We start from the raw sequence: 21,286 nt of genomic DNA, 5'->3' as shown, positions 1-21,286 counted from the left end.
CTTTTAACAATATTACATCAAATTTACTGAATACGTGTTAGCTCAGTACAGTGTGAGCGTTTGTAATGCTTAGCTAGCTAGGTGACACTGGATTATAGAAACAGCGGAGCCATTTGAAGGCTTAACACTCTGTCTCACACTGAGCTTTGAAACTCTAACAGAATGATTTTACCCAACTAAAAAACTTTTATTTACTGTGTCATAGAACTAATTTAGCACACTCCATCTCATCAACAATTAGAAAGCTAATGTTAGCATGCTAATGTTAGCACCTTGTCACTTGACAACCATCTTGAAACCCCTCGGGGTTATTGGCATTTTTTTGAAGCAATATCTTAAAGATTGATTATAAATATATTGATCAATCATAGAATATATGTATATATGCACCGCATCTCCTCCTTAACAGTTTGGCCTATCTGAACAGAAGTTTGCATGATCATCACAGAGATTATTAACATCTTTTTTTAAAAAAAAAGATTTATTATATATCCCAAATCGTTTGATTTTAGTATGTATTATATTCATCTTATCATCCTCCCACGAATTTGGTGTTATATTTGCCGTTTGTTGCATAAGTCATACTCAACCCATATCACTCATGTAGCTTAAAGATCATCAAATTTTCTGACCGCAACAGAATTTTGTTTGACTTGCCACTAAATGCAATATGAAGAATTAGAAATAAAGTCCTTAAATATCACAGAGATACAGCTAAACAAACAACAATTCATTCAAGTAAAGTCGAAGACTTTTTGGACGATCATCAGGCCTGCACAGACCCTACAGCAAGTACTGCTAAACCTTAGGTTAAACTTCAATTTCAAAATGTTTTGTGGATGTTGGCAATCATTACTGTGTTATATACAGAATAATATAAATTAATTACAATGGAGGCAGCAGTTTGAGGTTAAATAATGACCCTGTGGGTAACTTTAGACTGACAGCCTGGATGTGAATCCAGTAGGGTACAATGTGTATTACAATTGGGACTGTAAATTATTGACCAGTAATAATGGTCATTTTTACTGGCCATACCAACATTATGACATTCCATGTAAACGTCAAAACCAAGGTTTACAGATGAATTTTAGTTGTTTTTAAAACTAAACAAGTTTCTATTTAGCCTGACTATGTAGCTTGCGGGGAAAATAAACAATATACATATGTATTTATTATCACAATATGAAGTAGTATAATTAAAGATAATAAGCAAAATGAAATAACTTAACCAGGCATGTCTGTGCCGCTCAGACACTGACAGAAATAATTAACAGTTATTACTTTACTTTTACATTACTTTTTATAAAAATAATGGACTAACACAAACATTTTGAGATAAAACTACTGACATTTTTGATACAAAATGCCTGGTACAGGGATACTTAATGACAGTTCAGGATCTCTTTAATGCCTTCTTGCCAGTATCCACTTTGCTTGTTTGAGTTTTGCTTATGGCTAGCACATGGAGACAAGGAGTCACTTTCACACTATACCATTCAGATGTGGGTGGACCTAAAAGTGCACCAATAAGATCCATTCTCAGCAGTGTAAGCTACTCTCTATTGGTCCTTTAAATCTTCACTGTACTGTATCTTTCTGAGGAATGCCTCAAGCCAAGATAGCACTTAATTAACCAGCTACTGACAGTCTCATGTTTAATGTCGCAACCATGAGTCATTCTTTGACTGTGAAGTCAAGTGATAACCTCAAGGACTACAAATGAAGCTGATGCTGAAGTGCCAATAAGTTCTTCTAATCCTCTAATAGCCATTTCAAATGCTCTATCTGACATCACTTTTAGTTTCTGGTTTTAGTTATTCTATTAGACTGTGTGCAGTTGACACAGTCGGTCTGTTGCACTAGTACAGCATCTGGATTTATGTTGTTAACCAAGGTTTCTAGCATCATCGTAGCTTCAGGTGATAAAAAACACATTTTATGGTTTCAATAAAAGTCCAAAACCAGTTGACAATGTCATAGCAGCTACATGAAAATGTTATATAGAGTCTAAGGTGAACAACGATTCTCACAAACAGTCAACTGTGACAGGTGCTCTATGTTGTTAAGCTAAGTAAATCAAAAGACATGTTATTTTCTGTGTCTTTGTGTAGTTAAAGCAGCAGCTGAACTCCCCTGGCATCATTGTTGCTGAAGTTTGCAGGAACTGGCAAAATTTGGCCCCGGTGGTTTGATTGTTTAAAGCATAGGCTGTAAACAGTCATATGCAGGAGACTTTTGAACAGCTAGAAAGGTGAGAGGTTGGTGACAAGAAAACTCGTGAAACATGGGACGGCAAAATAAAGTGTGACCTTCAGAAGTACAAGTGGCTTGAAATAAAAATGATGAGGAGGTGGCAACACTTTTGAAGGAAGTTGCTATGAAAGAGAAAAGTCAAACTGAAGACAAAAATAAAATCCTTGAAAACATTATGAAAATATCTTTAAAAAAAACTTTTTTACTTGTTGTTTCATTTACTCTTTGTATTTTATACTTTCTTACTTATTTTTTGTTTTTGTTTTTTTTAATTTAACATTAAATACTCAGGATTCTTTAGGTGACACTTGACTGTTTTCTTCTCTGTTGATTACAGTCAGATAATTAATCACATTACCTGAAATGTAACCTGATTTAAGGCCAGTTACATACTGATAACTATGTGACTTGACAAGTAAATTAAAATCTACTAGCTTCTTCTACCTCTGGTTTTCTCAAAAATGCTTTACAACTAAATGTACAGCAGCTAGGACTAGGATTTGTTTTTGCTGTGTGAACGCATTTGGGCTCATTTCAGTTTAAATGACAAATCTTTCTTGTTAAACTCCTTTAGTCGTTGCGATTGTCTTTCCAAATTTAAAACTCAGTTTTCAGCCAAACAACATGAATCACGGCAATGTGTTGCAACGTGTGCCTGGGAGCCTCACACTCATCTCCCCTTACTGCTGTCTTGTGAACAGAGACGTGGAGAAACAAGAACTTTCATCTGCCTACCCTGAGGGAGCAGATACAACTTCACAGCTAAAGAATGACTTGATTCTGAGAGGAGCTTGCTCTTTATTTTGGTTTGTCTATTTTACTAACTTCTTCCTGTTTGCTAACCAATTTTCTAACCACAGACTTCTACTGTTTTGGTCAAAACCAGTTAGACATTAGTCTCACCTCCATTCTGAAAGAGTTATTCTGTGCTGTTGTGCAGCACCCAGCAAGATCAGTTTTTGTTCCCCATGTTATCACACATGAACAACACCCATCTGAAAAATGTTTGTCCCGAACTCTCTGTACTGAAACTGTGGGGGCTGCTTTCCTGTTGGATTACTATAAAATATGTTTCCTTGTGATTCTTTCTGAAATCCAGTCAAGGGTAACAGGAGGCTTCTGTAGCATGGGGTTGTGAAATCACAGTGGTGTTTTTGTTTATAATACACTCTTATTATCCTTGTAGTGTAGTTAAGGAAGTAGCCACTTACTTTATCAGATTGCAGTATATTACACATGTCATACACTCACTGGCTGCTTCATCAGGTACACCTGTTTAGCTGCTTGTTAATACAAATATCTAATTAGAATTAGTCATGTGGATGTAGTTGAGACAACCTGGTTAAATTCAAATGGTAATTTACATGACTTTAAACGTGGCATAGTGGTTGAAGCCATCTCCAGGGTTTACAGAGAAAGATCTGAAAAAGAGAAAATATCAAGTGACCTGCAGCTCTCTGGGGTCTCTGGCTCTTTGATACTAGATCTTAGGAATGGCCAGACTGCTTCAAGCTGACAGGAACGCAATAATAACTCGAATACTCACTTGTTAAAATCAGGATATGCTGAAAAGCATCTTTGAATGCACAACATGAACTTTGTAGCAGATGCGCTACAGCAGCAGAAAACCACACTGGGTGCTACTCTTTTCAGCTAAGAACAGGAAACTGAGACTACACATGGGCTGAGCAAGATTGTACAAGACTGGAGAAAATGTTGTTTTCAGGTTTCAATTTGTGGTGCAACATTTAGATGGTTGGGTCAGATTTGACATAAAAAGAAATAAAAACATGGATCTACTGGGCCAACAAGCTGCTGGTTGAGCTGTAATGGCATTTATATTTTGTCAACTTTCTAAAGCTCAAAATCACCATCAACTGGTTTCTTGAACATGGCAACGAGTTCACTGTACTCAGATGGCCTCCACAGACACCCTGTTGCAATCCAGTAGAGAGGGAGATTTGCATCATGCATATGCAGCTGAGAAATCTGTGTGATAGTGTTATATCAATATGCACCAAAATCCCTGAGGAATGATTCCATCATGTAGTTGGATCAATCTATGAATCTATGTAAAATTAAGGCAGTTCTGAAAGCAAAGGAGAGTCCAACCTGGTAGCAAAATGTACCTAATAAAGTGGCCGGTAAGTATATGCAACATGCAGTAGGCAGTAGTATAACATGTAGAAGGATGAAGCCCTTCTTATGCAGATAAAACTCTGCTGTAAAAGATTCTTTTTTTGCACATTATTTCTTCACTATCCAAATTATTGAATTCCGGTGTTTCAATCACTTCCATGTTCACAGATGTATGAAATCAAGCACCTAGTGATGCAGACTGCTTCTACGAGTATTTGTGAAAGAATGGGTCACTCTCAGCTGCTTAGTGAATTCCTGTGTGGATGTACAACAAGTCCACTCGTGAAAGTTCTTCACTACTAAATATTCCACAGTCAACTGTTAGTGGTGTTATAACAAAGTGAAGTGATTGGGAAAGACAGCAAGTCAGCCATGAAGTGGTGGACAATGTAAAATCTCAGAGCAGGGTCAACAGATGCCCAGGAGCAGAGTGTGCAGATGTCACAAACTTGCTGCAGAGTCAGTCGCTACAGACCTCCAAGCTTCATGTAAACTTCAGATGAGCTCAAAAACAGTGCGTAGAGAACTTCATGGGTTTCACTGGTCAAGCAGCATGCATCTAAGCCTTACATCACCAAGAGCAATGCAAACTTTGGGTGCAGTGGTGTAAAGCATGCCACCACTGGACTCTAGGGCAGTGGACACATGTTCTCTGGAGTGATGGAACAGGCTACTCCACTGGTAATCCGATGAACGAGTCTGGATTTGTTAGCAATTTCATGCTCCCAACATTGTGGGAACAGTTTGAGGATGACCCTCTTCCTGTTCCAACATGACTGCACACCAGTCCATAAAGCAAAGTCCATAAAGATATGGATGAGCAAGTTTGGTGTGGAAGAACATGACTGGCCTGCACAGTGTCCAGACCTCAAGTCAATGGAACACCTTTGGAATGAATTAGAGCATATAGTCACTGTGAAGGCAGACAAATACTTTTGGGGTTTTTTTGCATTTACTGTTTAACTTGTTTCTATTTCTATTCTGTTTTTCCATGACATATGTTCCTAAAAAACAAAAACAAAAACCCAAAATGACAAAAATGACAGACTGACCAAACAAATAAACAAAGCCCAGTGGAAGATTCTTTGGTTTAATGCCTGCTAGTGAGGTTGCTGACTTTATTTAAGCTCAACTCAAAATCTCAGACTTCAAAAGTGTTGATGGATTTGCTTTCACAATGTGCAACTTCCAATCCCAGAATTTCTGATTTAAAGACTGATTTAAAGAAGATTTGGGAGAATACCAGGCAATGTCAGACTTTATGTAAACAAACCATGTACCTCTGTTAGTCTGGTTAATTCATTAGTGGTGATATGTCTACTGCTGTTTTGAAATTTTACTACAGATAAGTACAATAGGTCATTTAACTAACCTTTACTGCCCTTTCTTGAAATGACAAGGCCACGCACCAAACACATAAAAGAAAAAAGGTGTGTGAGTTAGTTGCAGCTTTTATGCCAAAATATGGGAGGATATAATCTAAGGAGTAAGATAAAACAGAGTTGTGAACTTCTGGTGAACTTACATGCACAGATTAGTAGCAAGAAGACTACGTCACTTTATGTCCTCCTCCACAGGAAGCTTTCTGCAGCCCACAGCCTAGATCGGAAATTCTATTTTTGTAGGTTTGCCACATCACGACAGGCAGGAAGACATGCTTCAGAGGTTTATTTGGAAGCGTTGTTTCAGTCAGGCTTGACCACATTGTTTTATAACAGGAACTTGCTGAAATTAGGGTTTTCTTTAAAGACCCGGGCGTTAATAAATAAAAACGTGGAAGTGGAAGGAAACCAAATTGGTTTAGAGTTTATGTAAGCAACAAGAGAGTGGTTTTACGTCTTAAGTCTAGAGCTTAACAACTGTAGTTGCATTTTAACCACATAATTGTATAACTTTAGAGGCAGTCTAACGCACACTCAGTTGAATAGCTGGCTGACATGTTTAGGATATTACTCGGTCAACTGTCTGATGTGATAAAGATGATTTTATAGCTCACAAGAGAGAATATACAATAGATGTAAAGCTGAAGAGAAAAGCAGCATAAGAAATGTGGCACACACTGCCCTCTGCAGACTGTGGGTTGTCTTTTCAAAAAATGTCCTTAATGTACATATCCAACATATTGTAAAAGGTGTGAAACACAATGTAAGCATAACAGATGTAGACATACATCTGTTATACATCTTTCAGCTGCCACCAGGATGCTGTGTCAAACAAACAAATGTTAAACAAATGACAACGGAGTAGGGAAGGCACACATGTACCAGGGATGTTATAGATCTGACTGATTTTGCAAAATTAAAATATGGAAAATTTCTGTATTGGATTGCAACACACTTGTCATGTTAATTGATTATTTTGATCCTACACAACATGTAACACCCACTCAGACATTTCATCAGTATGCGCTCTCATACTGAGCCACAAGTGTCACTTAATATTCTCTTTTTACTACATTAAGCGAGCCATTTTTAAACTCTGTTTTTGCTCATCTTAAGTAATTTCAATTGTTTTGGTGTCAGACTGATTTTTAACTTTAACACATTTATTTGGTTGTATTCTGCTTCACTTATTAAATCTATTGGTTATGTGTAAGTTAAAAATTTCTTCTGACTGAATGACTAAAATTTAGCATGGAGCAGTCAGCTGCTAGGGACAATCAGTACAATTAAGATAAAGCCACTTGACAATGACCTATAAATTATTCATTAACCTCTGTTGCTACTGACATCTTAGCAGAGAATCCGGTTTAAATAATTTTAGGCACTTTGTTATTTGAAACCTGTTACAAATTTGTTCCAATCTCTTTAGTTGAATCTTTGGAAAATGCCAAAGACACCACAGTCTGATAGACATAAATAGAATTTTTGCAGGAACAAGATGATTCTCAAAGAGCTATTACAGGACCTGACACAGGACCTTCTGTTCATCCATCTACTGCTCACTGAAACCTCATCAGAGGCTTCATCAGGAGAACCGTCACCATGTTTCTCTTCTTAAGAAATGCCAAGATATACAAAATTACACAAGAACTGCGCTGCGAACCAGTGTAAATACAAAACAGACTTACGGAGTGATGAATCTAGATTTGAAATTTTCCAATCAAATTAGGGTCATACATACAGATGATGTCAGGAGAGATACAATAGTGAGTGTCTACAGCCGTAAAACATAGTGGAAGCTGTGTCATGGTTTGAGACTGCATTTGAACCAGTCTGTTGGGGATCTTATCAAAACTGATGAAATTAAGAATGGAGAAAAGTACCATCAGATTATGATCTAATTCAGTACCATCTGGAAATCATCTGATTGCCAACCGCTTCAATTTTTAGTACAACTATGATCCCCAAACAGTGCCAATACAATAAAAGCAATGCAACACCATCAACCATTGATGGGCCTCCTTAGAGCCCAGATTATTATAACAGTGTAGGATCATCTTGACAAAGAACAGAATAAAAGGCAGCCAACACCCAAAGAAGAGCTCCTTCCAGAAGTGTGGAGAACTATTCCAAAAGAAATCACAAGGAGAGCTCAGAATGTGTTGAAGAATAAAGCTGGTCATATTTTTCTAGCAAAGTCAGAAATGAGTTTTTCCTAGATGATTACTACACCACATGTTGAACATTAAATCAGAGAATCAGAAGTGACGGTAAGTTGCAGTCAGGAAGCAGCAGTTATACCTAATGATACACATTGCAACAAATCCACTGGACTAGAATCACAGTTTAACACAGGTTTATATTTTATTTAAAACAGTCATTGTAGAATGCACTCTGTCCTCCATCCACATGAGAACATTTACTCTGCTAATACTGTATGTTGTGACATCTAGGGGAGTATATTATTTCCTTGTCTTACAAATGACATTCATCCAAACAAACAAAAATAGTTTTTGTGGAAAAAACCCACAAAGCTACAGAAACATTAACTCTCACGTCAACTACAAAACAATGTCAATCCCCTTTTGTTACTGCAGTTTGAACTTATACTAATAGTCACAATGGCTAAAGGCACAAAGTAACTGTACATATAGTATTTCTGAAATACTTTGGCTTAACTGAATACGAGACTTTTGGTCTGTAACGCAGTAACAGTGACAGTGGATACAGGGTGCAAACTGTGCCAAGAGGCAATCCACGACTACATTCTTACCTGACCCATCTTGAAAAACAAATAAGAAAACTACAGCAGACTTGGCATATTGCACATGTGATTCAAAGTGCTGCACCAATCTCATCAAGACTCTTCAAATTAAAAACAAGATTTTTTATTTTCTTTTTTCCTCCCTCTTCATCTTGTTCTGATCCGGTGAAATGGATGGCAGTATCTTAACTCTACCTCTTCCAAAATGACTAAACCTTGGAAATCCATCATCTGTCAAAGCACGGAGCAGCGCAAGTATAGTGCATGCTGACTTGGAATGCCCTGTTGGGAATGTTAGACTTTGGGTCCAGCGACGTGGAGATGGTTTGGGTGTTGATGCTCTGGGGGCCGTTGGCAGTGGAGTGGCTGAGGTAGGAGGCAGGCAGGTGGTTAGGGGCTGTGACTGGCTGTGGAGCTTGCTGGGGGTACTGCGCATTTGTTCGGTTGAGGTACTGAGCTGAGGTGTGGTAAACTGTCTGACCCTGCTGCTGCTGCTGGTTGGGCTGCTGACACTTTTGCTTGTTGGCCTCTTTGACGTCACTGTCATGTGCACTGTGGAAAGAAGGGGCAAAGAGTTGCACTGTTAATTAGCGTCAATGCTGCACACCGAGTGCTGATGTAAATCTCTTGTATGTGTAAGGTGTGTGCTTCTGTTGTGCTTTGGCTTCTTTTGTTCTGCTGTGCCATTGTGAGGCATCAGTGTCAAAACACTCTCAAACCTGAAACGCAGCACCTAACTGTCCCAAGTCATTTTAATCAACCGTGTTGAGCGTTCACTTTCATATTCAGCACATATACAAGTCAACTTTGTGCAAGGTTATTGTTAGATACGCACATGAGTAGTTTCTCTGTACACGGGATTAGGTTCTCCCATGCGTAGCCTGTGAGGCGCTGCAGTCGGGGTGGCCATGTAGGTGACAGGTGAAGGATCAGGCGTGAGGCGGCCACACACGCAGCAGCCACCAGTGAAGGTGCAAAACACAAAAAGACATGATCTGAGGAGAAAAAAAAAAAAAAAAAGCGCCCCGGATTTAACACCCCAATCCTCATTTTTACATTTTTTTCTTCATGAAAACAGACATTATGTCCAAAATGAATTTAAAAACTGAGATCTGCTACAGTAGCTGCATTATGGCTTAACAGGAACTACACTAGTTTGCTAAACCGTCAGGCATCGATGCTACTTTCACAGACATTTCAAAAGACAAACAGATAAAGACCTAAAATATCTGTGCTAAGCTAAATACTGCGACAGCCAGCGTTTGCTAGCTTTAGCTATTGCTAGGACTGAATGTATTTTCTCAGTAACCCATTTATAACTTAAAATGCCAGACTGAAAAATTTAAATATACATAGAACCAACATGCTATAAAGTAAGTTTCTTATTCAAATCATCTAAATTAGCATGTAGATAAGATAAAACTAGCTAAATTGTTGATAACGCTAGATAGCCTTGGAAAGTAGAATTTAGACTGCTATTACTGCAGCTGTTATACTGTATTATTTTAGGATTCAAATTAATTTTAGAAGGATAAACACATAAAGAACAGTTATTTTCTCACTAGTCATGAATGACAATTAAAGTACATCTTCTCTTTAAAAAAAACTGGCCAAGCAAACTCAAAGATCAACTTTTGTGGGTGGACACTGTTATTTTCCACTTACATTTCCTTATTATTCTGAATGTGTAGGCATAAATGTGTTATTTAAAAAAAGCAGTTAGTGGAATTTTTTTAAAGGTAATATGGAAAGAGATGAGAAAGCAAACCTGTGATAAATAATTTAATTTAACTTTCCCTCAATGTTACAAGACAACATTAAAAAAAAATGTTAACTTTAAGTTTGAGATTTTAGTGCTATACAAATGTTAGATTCATGCTAAAATATTGATAAAACCTCAAAGTGTGATATCATTGCAGACACGGACAAGAAAACTTCCCAAGCCTGCTAGGAGTACTGCACATTTGTCCAGTGTAGGTGCTGAGTTGGGGTGTGGTAAACAGTGGTAAATGTTTTTGAGCTGTTGTGGCTTGGGATGTGGCGTAATTGTTGGAATTGGTTCCAGACACACTGCACTGAATATTTTGGAAAATGCTGATGTACTGGGATTTTCACATGTGACCATCTCTAAGAGGCACCAGTAACTCAAATAACCGCTTGATACAACGAAGGCATGCAGAAGAGCATCTCTGAATGCAGAACACATTGAAACTGGAAACAGATGGACTACAGCAGCAGAAGACCCCACCGGGTGCCACTCCTGCTAACTGAGAACAGGAAACCAAGTCGAAGACTGAGAAAACATTCCCTTGGTTTAATGACACTCAGTTGTCGTTGCGGTGGTGATTTAATGGTGTTGCAGATATGTTCTTGGTGCAATTTGGTGCCCTTATTACTAATTTAGCATTGTTTTGCCTACCTGAGTAAAGTTGCTGACTGTACCCATGCCTTTATGGCTGCTCCCAGCTGGAACAAAAGCACGTAACAAACTGGTTTCTTGGACACGACAGTGAATTTATGGTACTTATATGACCTCCACAGTCACCAGATCTAAGTGAATTAGAACACCTTAGGAATGTGGTGGAACAGGAGATTTGCACCATGGAGTAACACTGTGATGCTATCATATCAACATATCAACAACCAAAATCTCGGAGGATTGTTTTCAACACCATGTTGAAAGCGCCATAAAGATTTGTGGCAGTTCTGAAGCCATATAATCCTACATATGAAACAGTGTAGGAGTGAATTCACCAAAAAGGACTTTAAACTAAACTTCCATTAAAAAAAAGAAGAATAAACTCCTGCTTTAAAACGATGTAAAGTTATACATTGGTATTTACATGTTAAACCCTAATGTTTAAGGTTAGATATTTAATCTAACGTCCTCTGCAATACAATATTTCAAAATATTATTAGTAATTTGTTCTTTAATATCAGTTGAAATACCAGTGACGTCCCACTGATCATCAGCAATGATGATCAGTGCTGTTTCAGTATTAACAGACGGTGCAAAACTGATAATCAACGTTGATTCAATTAAATGTAGGTTGACAGACGAATATTGATTTAACTGTTTCAACTACTGTTTGCTATCTGGATAGGCTCTGAGGAGCTTCTGATAACTGGAAAATCAACGTTATCAGCTCCACTAGAAACTGATAATACTGATAAGCAAGACTGCACTGCACAAATACATCCAAAATGCATGGTACCTTGCAAGGAAACCTCAAGGAAGTAATCCACATATTTGGCCATGTATAGTTTAGTCTTTTCCAGGCATGTCATAGGCCAACCATCATGCAGATCACCCTCATGGACCGCAATAGAGAGGTAGTAGTCTGTAAAATGAGCCGCCGTAGGGAGGTACAGGTTCCACTGGAAAGTTTCCAACAGGAGCAGCTCCATATGCAGTAAACCCTGCTTGGTCAGGACCAGGTTCATGGAGCTCATGCAACCCAGGTTGTTTAGTGTTTCCAGCTTTGGCACCCGGTCCTCCCTTTCCTCAAACTTACCTGTAAGCAAAGAACAATTACCCAATCTGTCACACCAGTGTGGACACTTACTAGTTAGATGTGTTGAAAAGTGAAGTCAGCTGCACACTTACTGGCCAGAAGAAGACACGAGAGCGAGACCATGTGAAGCTGCTGCACCGTGACGTCATAGCGGTCCATGAAGAGGTCCAGCAGGTAGACGGCCAGGTGCCTGGCCGTAGGACAGAGCCTGAAGCGGTTGCTGACAATGGCTATGAGGTCTGCGAAGTATCGCCTCAAATTGAGCTGAGGGGACTGACCTTTGAAGGAAGGTAACTTGAGCTCCTATGGGACAACATGTGTTTTGAGATTTCAAAAAGACACATCTTTCATTGTAACCGAACTAGACTTTAGGTTTATTCTGCTGTAGTCCTATGAGATTACTCCAGCAGCAAGCAATTTAAAGCGAGCAAAGACAAGTTCATGCCTATTAAAATAAGGAATCAACATCGTTTTCAAAAGTAACTCAGATTTCACTATTTACAGTTTTGCACTGCTGTTTCAACATCAAAATGTAAAACAGCACGACAGAAGAAGTTACTGATGAATGTGAAGGATGACACTTCAGGTAACCTTTCTCATAGTTTTTGCATCATTTTTAGCAGCCACCACATAAATGACCCGCTGTGACTCACTTTGTATCGCAGCGCCTGGTATATATCTGCAGCAAGTTGTCCTTTCCACCATTGGTCCTCCAGCTCCATTTAATACAGTGCTTTGGAAACCTGGCAAAGACAAAACATTGGAAAGGCAGTTAATCAACTAAAACGTGTCTCAGAAAGAGCACAGGGAAAAAAAAATGCCGCACAATGACACTAAATCTCCAAACACACAGCCATGTCACTTTTCACGATAGCGGATCAGAAGTGGGAACAGTGAAGTCAATCATCTTTCTCTCACTGCGCTTTTCCCTTCTTTTTCTGAGGTGAGAATGTGAAAAGAAACGCGACTCCTGTCTAACCCGAAGCGGAGACTCACCCAGAGAGCACATGTAGTGAAATATTACGGGCAGTTTCACTGAAGAAAACTTCAATTCAAACTAGCCAAACAAGCTCTGCTCGCACTCATTGTTGTAGCTGCTGAGAGTCGGCAACACGAGTCTAAACACTACTGGTGCGTTCAAGTGCTGTTCGAAAAGTTGCGATCCCTCGTGAACAACCAACCGAAAGACAGCCGGGAAAATTGGAGGTGAAATATTACAACCACTACACTACACTACAACCAACCTAGTAGCCGATAAAGTGCAACAGATGCGTGTTTTCAATTGAAAGATGTGCACTGTAAAACATTTTGGTGCAACATCTAGCTGTTTAACACAGTTTACCTGTGAGATTTTGTTTTTGATTATCACTTGAAAGCATCATTCCATTGTCTTTACAAGTACTGCACAGGTTGCAACCAATTACAGATAAGCAACAACTGTCAACATCCAATCACTGCAAAGTCAGCTTAGCTGCTTTCCTATTGCAGCCAATGGTCAATGAATGGGAATGGCAACATCTAATTTGTGCCCACATCCCAATATTGCAGTTTCTATAGACTATCTATATTGAATTGTAAAATGTTAAAACGGGCCAAACACAGAAAGCTAGTAAAAGAACAGTTTTCTAGCTGTTTCATTTTTTGTACTGCCCACATTTTCAGATAAACACTAAAGATGCATGGGAAGTGATTAGCTCATCATGCATTGCTTTGAAGCTGACAGCTGGTCCAGCTTGCCAACAGCCAAAAAAGGCAGGAGCTTGGGGCCCAACACCAGAAGAGGTCCCCCAAGTGCTGACAAACTTTAACCTACAGCAGTGGCAACCAGTGCCCTTCAATTAAAAGCAAACAAAAACAAAATTGCAGAGACAGTCAAAGAGACTCGACCTCTTTAGGGGGGGCCTGATGTGACTCCACTGACTCCCACTGCAAGCTGGTCACAAGGCAAGAGAGGTAACTGCTTGGTGGGCCATACTAGCAGGGTCTGGTTTACCCTACAGCATGGTGACATTGAAAGTTTGCAATTATACTCAGCACATTGGTCGTGTTGTGCACAAGCAGTGACGTCGCCACAACTCTTTACCATTTATATCAGTGCTGGAGCATGAGCACTCTGTGCAGTATTCTCCTGAACGATAGGTCTTGGCACAAAAACTCTACTTAAGTACTGGTATAAAAGAGGGGAAGAAGTTAAACTACCCTAACAACAACAGCAGAAGACACTTCACAAATGAAGAGTAGTTAAACAATGAAGAAAAAAGGGAAGGTGGAGAAAACCGTCAAGACAGTTGTGAGTGGAGGAGATAATGAACCTAATGATGGTTAAATATAATGTGAAATAATTAATGCTGGTAGTCTAGCCTGAACAGTAGGGAGAGACACTTGAATAAAGTCAATTTTTGCCTAGGGCCCCTACAGATTCTAGCATCACCACTGTTTACTGCCAGGTCATAAGTCCATCAGTGGTATCCTGTGTCATTTATAGTAGCTTCAGTTGCTCACAAGTTGTTTGAGAACCCACCCACTTCCTGTCACTAACTTTTTTCTTATTCGTGTTCTCATAGATGTTTGACATGGGTTTACTTTCTCTGTTCTCAATTATTATATTATATTATATTATATTATATTATATTATAGTTTTAGAGAAACTCATATCCGTCTTGTTTGTCTTGCTGTCTCACAGTAGTGCTGAGCCACTGTAACCATTCCTTCTAACCAGGTTGTTGGTTTCTAGGCTAGATGATACTGGTTTGTTCCTTTCTCTCATGAAAGTGAAAATATCAAGTGAAAGTAAAAACTAAAATAGTGGGCCAATCCATCAGTGCAGCACATTCAATGAATGAAATATGGTGAAAATCTACTAAAAAGAAAATGCTCATTGAATTTACATGTGTGTCACGTGTGTTTGTGTACACAGCTGTGATAACAAATGTGAAAGTGATTCTTTTCTTTGTGGCTACATTTACCTAACTGAGTTTTATCTACTCCCAGGAGAGTGTGATGACCTCTAAAAACTTACAATAGAAGAATAATTGTTTTTCCAATATACATTTAAAAAAAATCCCTGTGCAGGCAAAGTAATTCAATCAGTCACTTTTTGTAATGCAACTCCAAAATGGGTCAGTTTGTCCCAGAGGCACAGGACCATTTAATTTAACTCAAATAGGTTAAAGTAACATCTGTTCCTCTATAACTTCAAGAGCAAGGGGAATTATATGTAATGCACTTTTCCAGATTTTCCAGGTTAGCAGAAGAACCCATTTTAGTGATGATGGTGAGGGAAATTGATTTGATATATGTAAATGAGTGCATTCGGGAAGCAGTGCAGATTTTTAGCTGGGGCTACAGAGGAATGTTGACTATTCTGAGCCACCAATGCTGGGGACAAGTTTTATCAGGTGACAAAGGAAGATCAAAGAAGTGTCGACTCCCCGGTGGCTTCCCAGGGACTGTGATAAGGATGCCGGTACGACTGACTGAGCCACACCTAGTCCTTATCTTGCAACGATGGATCAGTAACTTGAAGATAACATTTTAAAGGTTAACATTAACATCACTTAAGACAACCTTTTTATTTTTTAAATATTGTCTGGCGCATAACAACTTTACATTTTACAAGAAAACACCACACTGCTTCCATGATGCATTTAAATAATGGAAAGAGCAGTCTGGGAGTGTGGCTGCATGCAGGGGGTGAGGGTTAAGAGGATTGGTAATGCTAACCACTCTGTGGTAGATATTGCTGAGGCGGTGGGAAGCCGTCTTTATAAAGGACTGAAACTGTCTGTCAGGGGAAACGAATGGTGTCCTGGGTGGAGGGAGCCAGTGGCTTTCTTCTTCTTCTTCTTCTTTGTTGTGTCATGCAGCTCCTACTTGGAGTGCAGCTGACAGCTATTGTCCGGCTCAGTAGTGTGACCAAGCCACTGCAGAGTCATTCAAAAAGCACATGGAGAGAAATGGCAGATGAATGTAAACAACCTTTAAGTTACTGATCCTATTTAAGGTTAGCATCATAAAGCTGTTTACTTCCTGGCATTGGTGTCTCAAAATAGGCAACATTCCTCTGGAGACCCAGCTAAAATCTGCAATGCTGCCCAGATGCATTCATTTAAACTCTGTTAGGGGGGCATTGTTCTGACAACTTTAAAATCTGAAAGTGATTTTTGTAAACTAATCATAAAGGACAGATGGCACAGTTTGTAATTAAAAATCCATGGATAGGGTCATGTCGGTGGTTTAGAAAGTGTGGGTCAGCTCTGAAGAGTCAGCATTCTACTGTCTCATACTTTTAATACTTAAAAACTCAGTCAGTAAAAGATGGCATATTAATTTGTACCTACATGAAGTCACTTATTAAAATCCCTATAGTAATTATGTCCATTTACAATTCAAATTAAAGAGTCTTATTAAAGATTGCCGAAAGGTCACAAGTGCGAATGAATCTACAGCCCATTAAGTAGCTGCAATAAAGGGTGTCACATTTGCTCCACTCCAGGCCCAGTGGTCAAATTTTATAGCTGCTATTGAACTATACGAAGCCCTTCACTGTGTGTTAATTAAATTTGTGAAGTGCTCCACGAACCCAAAGGATATAGCAGGCAGAGCAGAGGCAACCTAAACTTTCACTTCTTCAGTGTTTTGCAGTATTATAGACTGCATTCAACGCTGTACCTGCCTGGAATAACAAATACAAACATATCCCTGCTTGAGTCTGACTGAGGCTATCACCAGTTCAGATCTTTTTGTGTTGATTGACTACCACAGGGTTTTACTTCTTATACAAAACAAAACCGAAAGAAACAAAACCATCAGATTATACTTACATTGTGTAACATTCATAGATTTTTTTTTCAGTCACTGTTAATTGTATACACAGCACTTCATAGACATGTAGACTGTCTACTGGATACCCAGTAGAAGTTAAAATCATGAATGAATCAATAATTATGATCCAGTAACACACTATATATGATCGAAGAGACCTAAATACTTAAATAAAAAATATAAAGACACAAATTTCCTACATAGTTTTTATTTTTGTAATAATCCTCACCTTGCTTTTGGTCCATCCAAAAAAATTGATGTAGCCATCAATCAATAATTCTTAAAGTCCCATTTTAAAGACTTGAGTTGAGCATTTTCACAATTACCAACTTTCTATGTTGAAACTGGATGTGAGGAACAAGGTGTGGATGCGAATGTGAAATTGAGGACATTGCATAACTGTTGTCTAACAACGTGTGGCTGTCGAATTATTCTAAAAATGCACAAAATAAAGTTCATAGTATTTTCACTGTATTTGACACAGTATCCAAAACCAAGAGCAATGCCCAAATTTTTCATTTTTTTGTTTCAAAAAGAAACATAAATGCAAAAGTTGGCAGCACACTTTGGGGGCTGAAATGTAAACAATCTTTAAAACTGTGAAATTTTGCTGTGACTAGCCTGGGATTATTCCTCAATTCCTAGGGTGTCCTTGGTTTGAGTGATGTAAATGTCTTCATTGGATGGTGAGCGTGAAGGTGTGTGGAGATTAGGTTTTTTGTGACCATGTGGACCAATCTGTGAAGGTCCTATTTGGGGGCAGTTTAACAATTTGCTTCACTTTAATCCACTCCTGTAGAAAAATAATTCTAGAAATGTTCATGTTGGAAAGGACATGAACAGCTTCCTTAGAAGTTTACATTCACATAGAAACATATTGTATGAAAGCTCATAATAACATTTAAGACTACTCAGTGGAATTGTTACCGTCATACAAAACCCAGCATGCGAGCTGTGGGCTGCAGTAGTTAGCCGCGACCAGTTAATGTTATTATTATTATTTTGCTAACAATTTTGGAAAATACGTGTTTTCATGTACGCCTTGTTATATTTCCACTATTTTCGGGTTTCTAGTCTTCTGCTAGCAGAAGTATTTTTTTTTTAAACTACGCTACGTGGGCGCACTGAGAGCTGTTTTCCCCATTAAATCAGCTCGGCGTCTGTGTTTAGCTGTAGGCCCGGGACAGGACGGAGGCACCCGGCTAAAGGCTAAAAGCAGCTCAGAGGCTGTAATCCCCGGATGAAAAACCATCATGGCTGCCACTCGCTGAGCTGTCAAGCTCTCCACAAAAGAAAAGGTAAAAAAAAGAAAAAAAAAGAAAAAAATTCAGGGACTACTAGTTAAACAGCTACGGCTTTATTAATGATTTATTCAACCGCTCGGGTCTTTGTGCAGTAAAAAGTCGACGCGAGATGAATAAACGGATGCGGTGTAACTTTGTTGGCACGCTTTGTATCCCTCAAGTTATTCCGTCTTTGTAAGCTCTTCTGCGTCACGTTAATTCAAATCAGTTAAACGCCGCCTCAGTTTTTTACAGTTAGCTTGGTCGCCAAATTAAAAACACTCCTGTTTGTGCGATAGTGGAGAGACTCGGGTGCTACGGTTTTGTCTAACTTTATTCCCGAGGCGGTCGTTGTCTCTCTACAAAGCGAGTCTTGTCACTTTGTTGTGGTCAAGTCAAACTGCACAATGGCCGCGCAGCACCCCTCTGTTTAATCTGCTGAAAAGTGCTAGCTCAGTCTATTCTTGTTTATGTGCGTCAGTTATTTAATTTTTTGAGTCGAGAGGGATGTTTTTAGCTGCATCGCTTAGCATAGCACATATATGCTTGGTTTATGCAGCGCATGAAAGTTCATAAATGGAGCAGGTGGGTTTCCTGCACCTGGTAGTCGCAAATAGTTTATTATTATTGATATTATTGTTGTACCATATGTGTAATTTTACATCCAGGTAGACACAGTTTGAACCATGGCCAGCAACAGGTGGACTTGTATTAAATTAGGATGCAGAGCAGGACAGTGAATGCAGCAGCTGTAAAATGATGAAGCACAGAGAATAAAGTACAGTATGACCAAATTGCTTGTGTTTTTCTGCACTTTCAGAAATCTGGAAAAAAACAAACTAAAACCATGGATTCGGTGGGTATCTGCACAGCTACATCTGCAGGAGATAATAAACAGCATACCAACAATAAGAACAGAGACCGCCACAAACAGCTCCACCTCAGGAAGAATGCCGTTCAGCCCCTAGCTATGCAAAATGAAGATAAGCGTGGACCAAAAAAGATATCAGAGGAGTGGGAGCAGAGCACAGTGCGGCCTTTATCAAAGAAGCCCTCGCAGGAAGTGCCGCAAAGCCAGTGCGGGACAAATAACCGTGAGAATGCGCTCCGGTTCACCTGCGCTCAGTGCAGTGACAATTTGGAATATGTTCCCAAAGACTTAATGAGACACTTTGAGGAAAAACACAGAGGGATTGCCCCATTTTTTTCCTGTCATGTATGTAGTTTTAGCACAGACAAGTTCTCCTATCTTCAGGTCCACCTATTAAGCCACAAAGACACTTTTTCTAGCTGCAGCATATGCAATGATGACATTAGACGAACATGGCCTGAATTCAGTGCTCACCTGACTGCGTATCACTGCCCAAACGGCAAATACTCATGTGAAATGTGCCAGAAATTCTCCACAGGTGACGTTAGAGTATTTTTAGAGCATGTGTACGTACATAATTTGGACCTGGATGGAGCCGATGATCTGTTGGTGCACACAAAGGACATGAATCAGCTATCAACTACTCAAAGGTTACACTGTCATCTCTGTGGCTTTGAGGCATCTCAGAAATGGTTGATAACTAAGCACATTAAGACTGCCCATATGTGCCAGAATGGCAACCAGAAGAAAAAAAGGAAGGCGGTTCATTCTCTAGCAATACAACCAAATGATACAATCCCCAATGTGAAGCCCAGAACAAGAAGTGCAGTTAGGGAAATGCGCTGGCTGACGCCGGACTGCCTTTCTCTGCCCGGGAAAGAATTCTTGGATAAATACTGCCATCTGTCAGATCCACAAACAACACTAGAGGAGACTCAACAGTTTCTGATGAAATCTGTCGCAGGAGAAACCGGTGACCAGAAATGGACCAAGGCCCTGAAAACTGTTCTGTCAAACATCCCGCAAGATATAAATCTTCTCCCCATGCAGGAGAACAGCATCGTGTCATCAGATCTTACTGTTCTGACGCTGAAGAACAAGATAACTGTAGCTCAGAACGGTGCTGCTTACGGCAAAAGGTTGAAAACGGTGGCATCGTCAGATAAGGAAGCTGAAAGTGCTGCTGGCGATGCTCAGTGCGTGGTCAACCAAAATGGATGTCACTCGACTTTGAACGAGTGTGCTCCGTGTCTGCATGCTGAAAATAAACTACATAATGATGTCTCGGCATCAGCCCACACTGAGCCAACGGAGTGCACTCGCATCCAGGAAAACCGAGAGAATCAGGAACTAAAGATTGTTCAGGAAACTGAAGAGCATATTAAAAAGCTGGAGGGGCCTGTTTATGGTGATGGCAATCATGTTTCCAGTGATCTGAAGTTGACAAAGGAGGCTGAGGAGCAAATGCCCAAATATAAAGTCATGCCAAAAAACAAGAGGAAATGTCGACGGCGTAAAAGGAAGACCAGGTTTAAAAAAGCAAATGAAAGGTCACCAGAGCTGTCCTTAAAGATAGTATTGAAAAAAAATCCTGTGAAGGACAAGCAGTGGGTGTCACAAACTTCTTTGTCTCCATCAGAGGGCAGTGGCCAGCATGGACTGCAATATCCTCATACGGCAATGGAGGAGACTGTACAGATTGTCCAAACCGTGTGCCCATTAGAAGTACACCAGAAGAAATGGACCAAAGGTTCAGAGACTGAACTTTATGACCAATTTGAAGCCATTAGCTCAATTCAGCAATCAAAGCCAAAAGAGGACTTCACCCCAGGATGCACTGCAAAACCAACAAGTTCTAGAAATATGACTGCAAACACGCCAGATCTACGTGAAGGTTTGATTCCGGCACATCAAGAACTGGAGGGCGATGCAGAGAAATTGCTGAACTTCATGGAAGTTGACAAGAGCATTTCAGCCTTTTGGATGAGTCCAACAAATCCAAAGGCTGGGTCAGTGACTGAAGCAAGCCTTGAGAATGTAGGGCTTGAGCCATCGCAGAATGGCAGTCGCTACCCTGAGTCGAATGATGAGATGAGTTCTGCTGCTGATGGAGTGACTCCTCAAACCAGCGCCCAGTCTTCCTCTATTTCCCAACCGGCTCTTCCAACACGAGGTAAAATTAGAATTTCTACTTTCTCTACATAAAATGTCTGAAGATTTAATTTCCAATGGCATTTTATTCCCAATATTTG

The 21,286-nt window shown here is 39.6% G+C and overlaps 2 protein-coding genes across 2 annotated transcripts in view; one reads left to right on the top strand and one right to left on the bottom strand.

The window, feature by feature from the left end:
- Positions 1-8,116: 8,116 nt before the first annotated feature.
- ccnj (cyclin J) lies at positions 8,117-13,157 on the bottom strand. The gene is made up of 6 exons (XM_084947627.1): positions 13,053-13,157; positions 12,710-12,799; positions 12,149-12,359; positions 11,757-12,056; positions 9,377-9,536; positions 8,117-9,093 (listed from the first exon to the last, which is right to left on the bottom strand). Exons 2-6 carry the CDS (start codon positions 12,776-12,778, stop codon positions 8,769-8,771), a joined length of 1,065 nt encoding a protein of 354 aa, XP_084803753.1. The 5' UTR covers positions 12,779-12,799; positions 13,053-13,157; the 3' UTR covers positions 8,117-8,768.
- Positions 13,158-17,826: 4,669 nt separating this feature from the next.
- The window catches only part of znf518a (zinc finger protein 518A), a 5,696-nt gene continuing 2,236 nt past the window's right edge, over positions 17,827-21,286 (top strand). The window contains exons 1-2 of the mRNA XM_084948750.1: positions 17,827-18,178; positions 18,984-21,207. Coding sequence (XP_084804876.1) covers positions 19,011-21,207 — 2,197 coding nt within the window. The 5' untranslated portion in view covers positions 17,827-18,178; positions 18,984-19,010. The remainder of the gene's footprint in view (positions 18,179-18,983; positions 21,208-21,286) is intronic.

This window comes from Perissodus microlepis, chromosome 13 (assembly GCF_051167445.1).
Source record: "Perissodus microlepis isolate ML-2025 ecotype Zambia chromosome 13, ASM5116744v1, whole genome shotgun sequence".
NCBI classification, from domain to species: Eukaryota; Metazoa; Chordata; class Actinopteri; order Cichliformes; family Cichlidae; genus Perissodus; species Perissodus microlepis.
Note: the sequence above shows the minus strand (reverse complement) of the source record. Positions and strands in the feature narration are given on the sequence as shown.

Coding starts and splice junctions, on each gene's coding strand:
- ccnj (XM_084947627.1), bottom strand. CDS start 12,778: ATGGAGCTGGAGGACCAATGGTGGAAAGGACAACTTGCTGCAGATATA. Junction 12,360..12,709: donor ACCAGGCGCTGCGATACAAA/GTGAGTCACAGC, acceptor GTTGTCCCATAG/GAGCTCAAGTTACCTTCCTT. Junction 9,094..9,376: donor TGTACAGAGAAACTACTCAT/GTGCGTATCTAA, acceptor TTCTTTCCACAG/TGCACATGACAGTGACGTCA.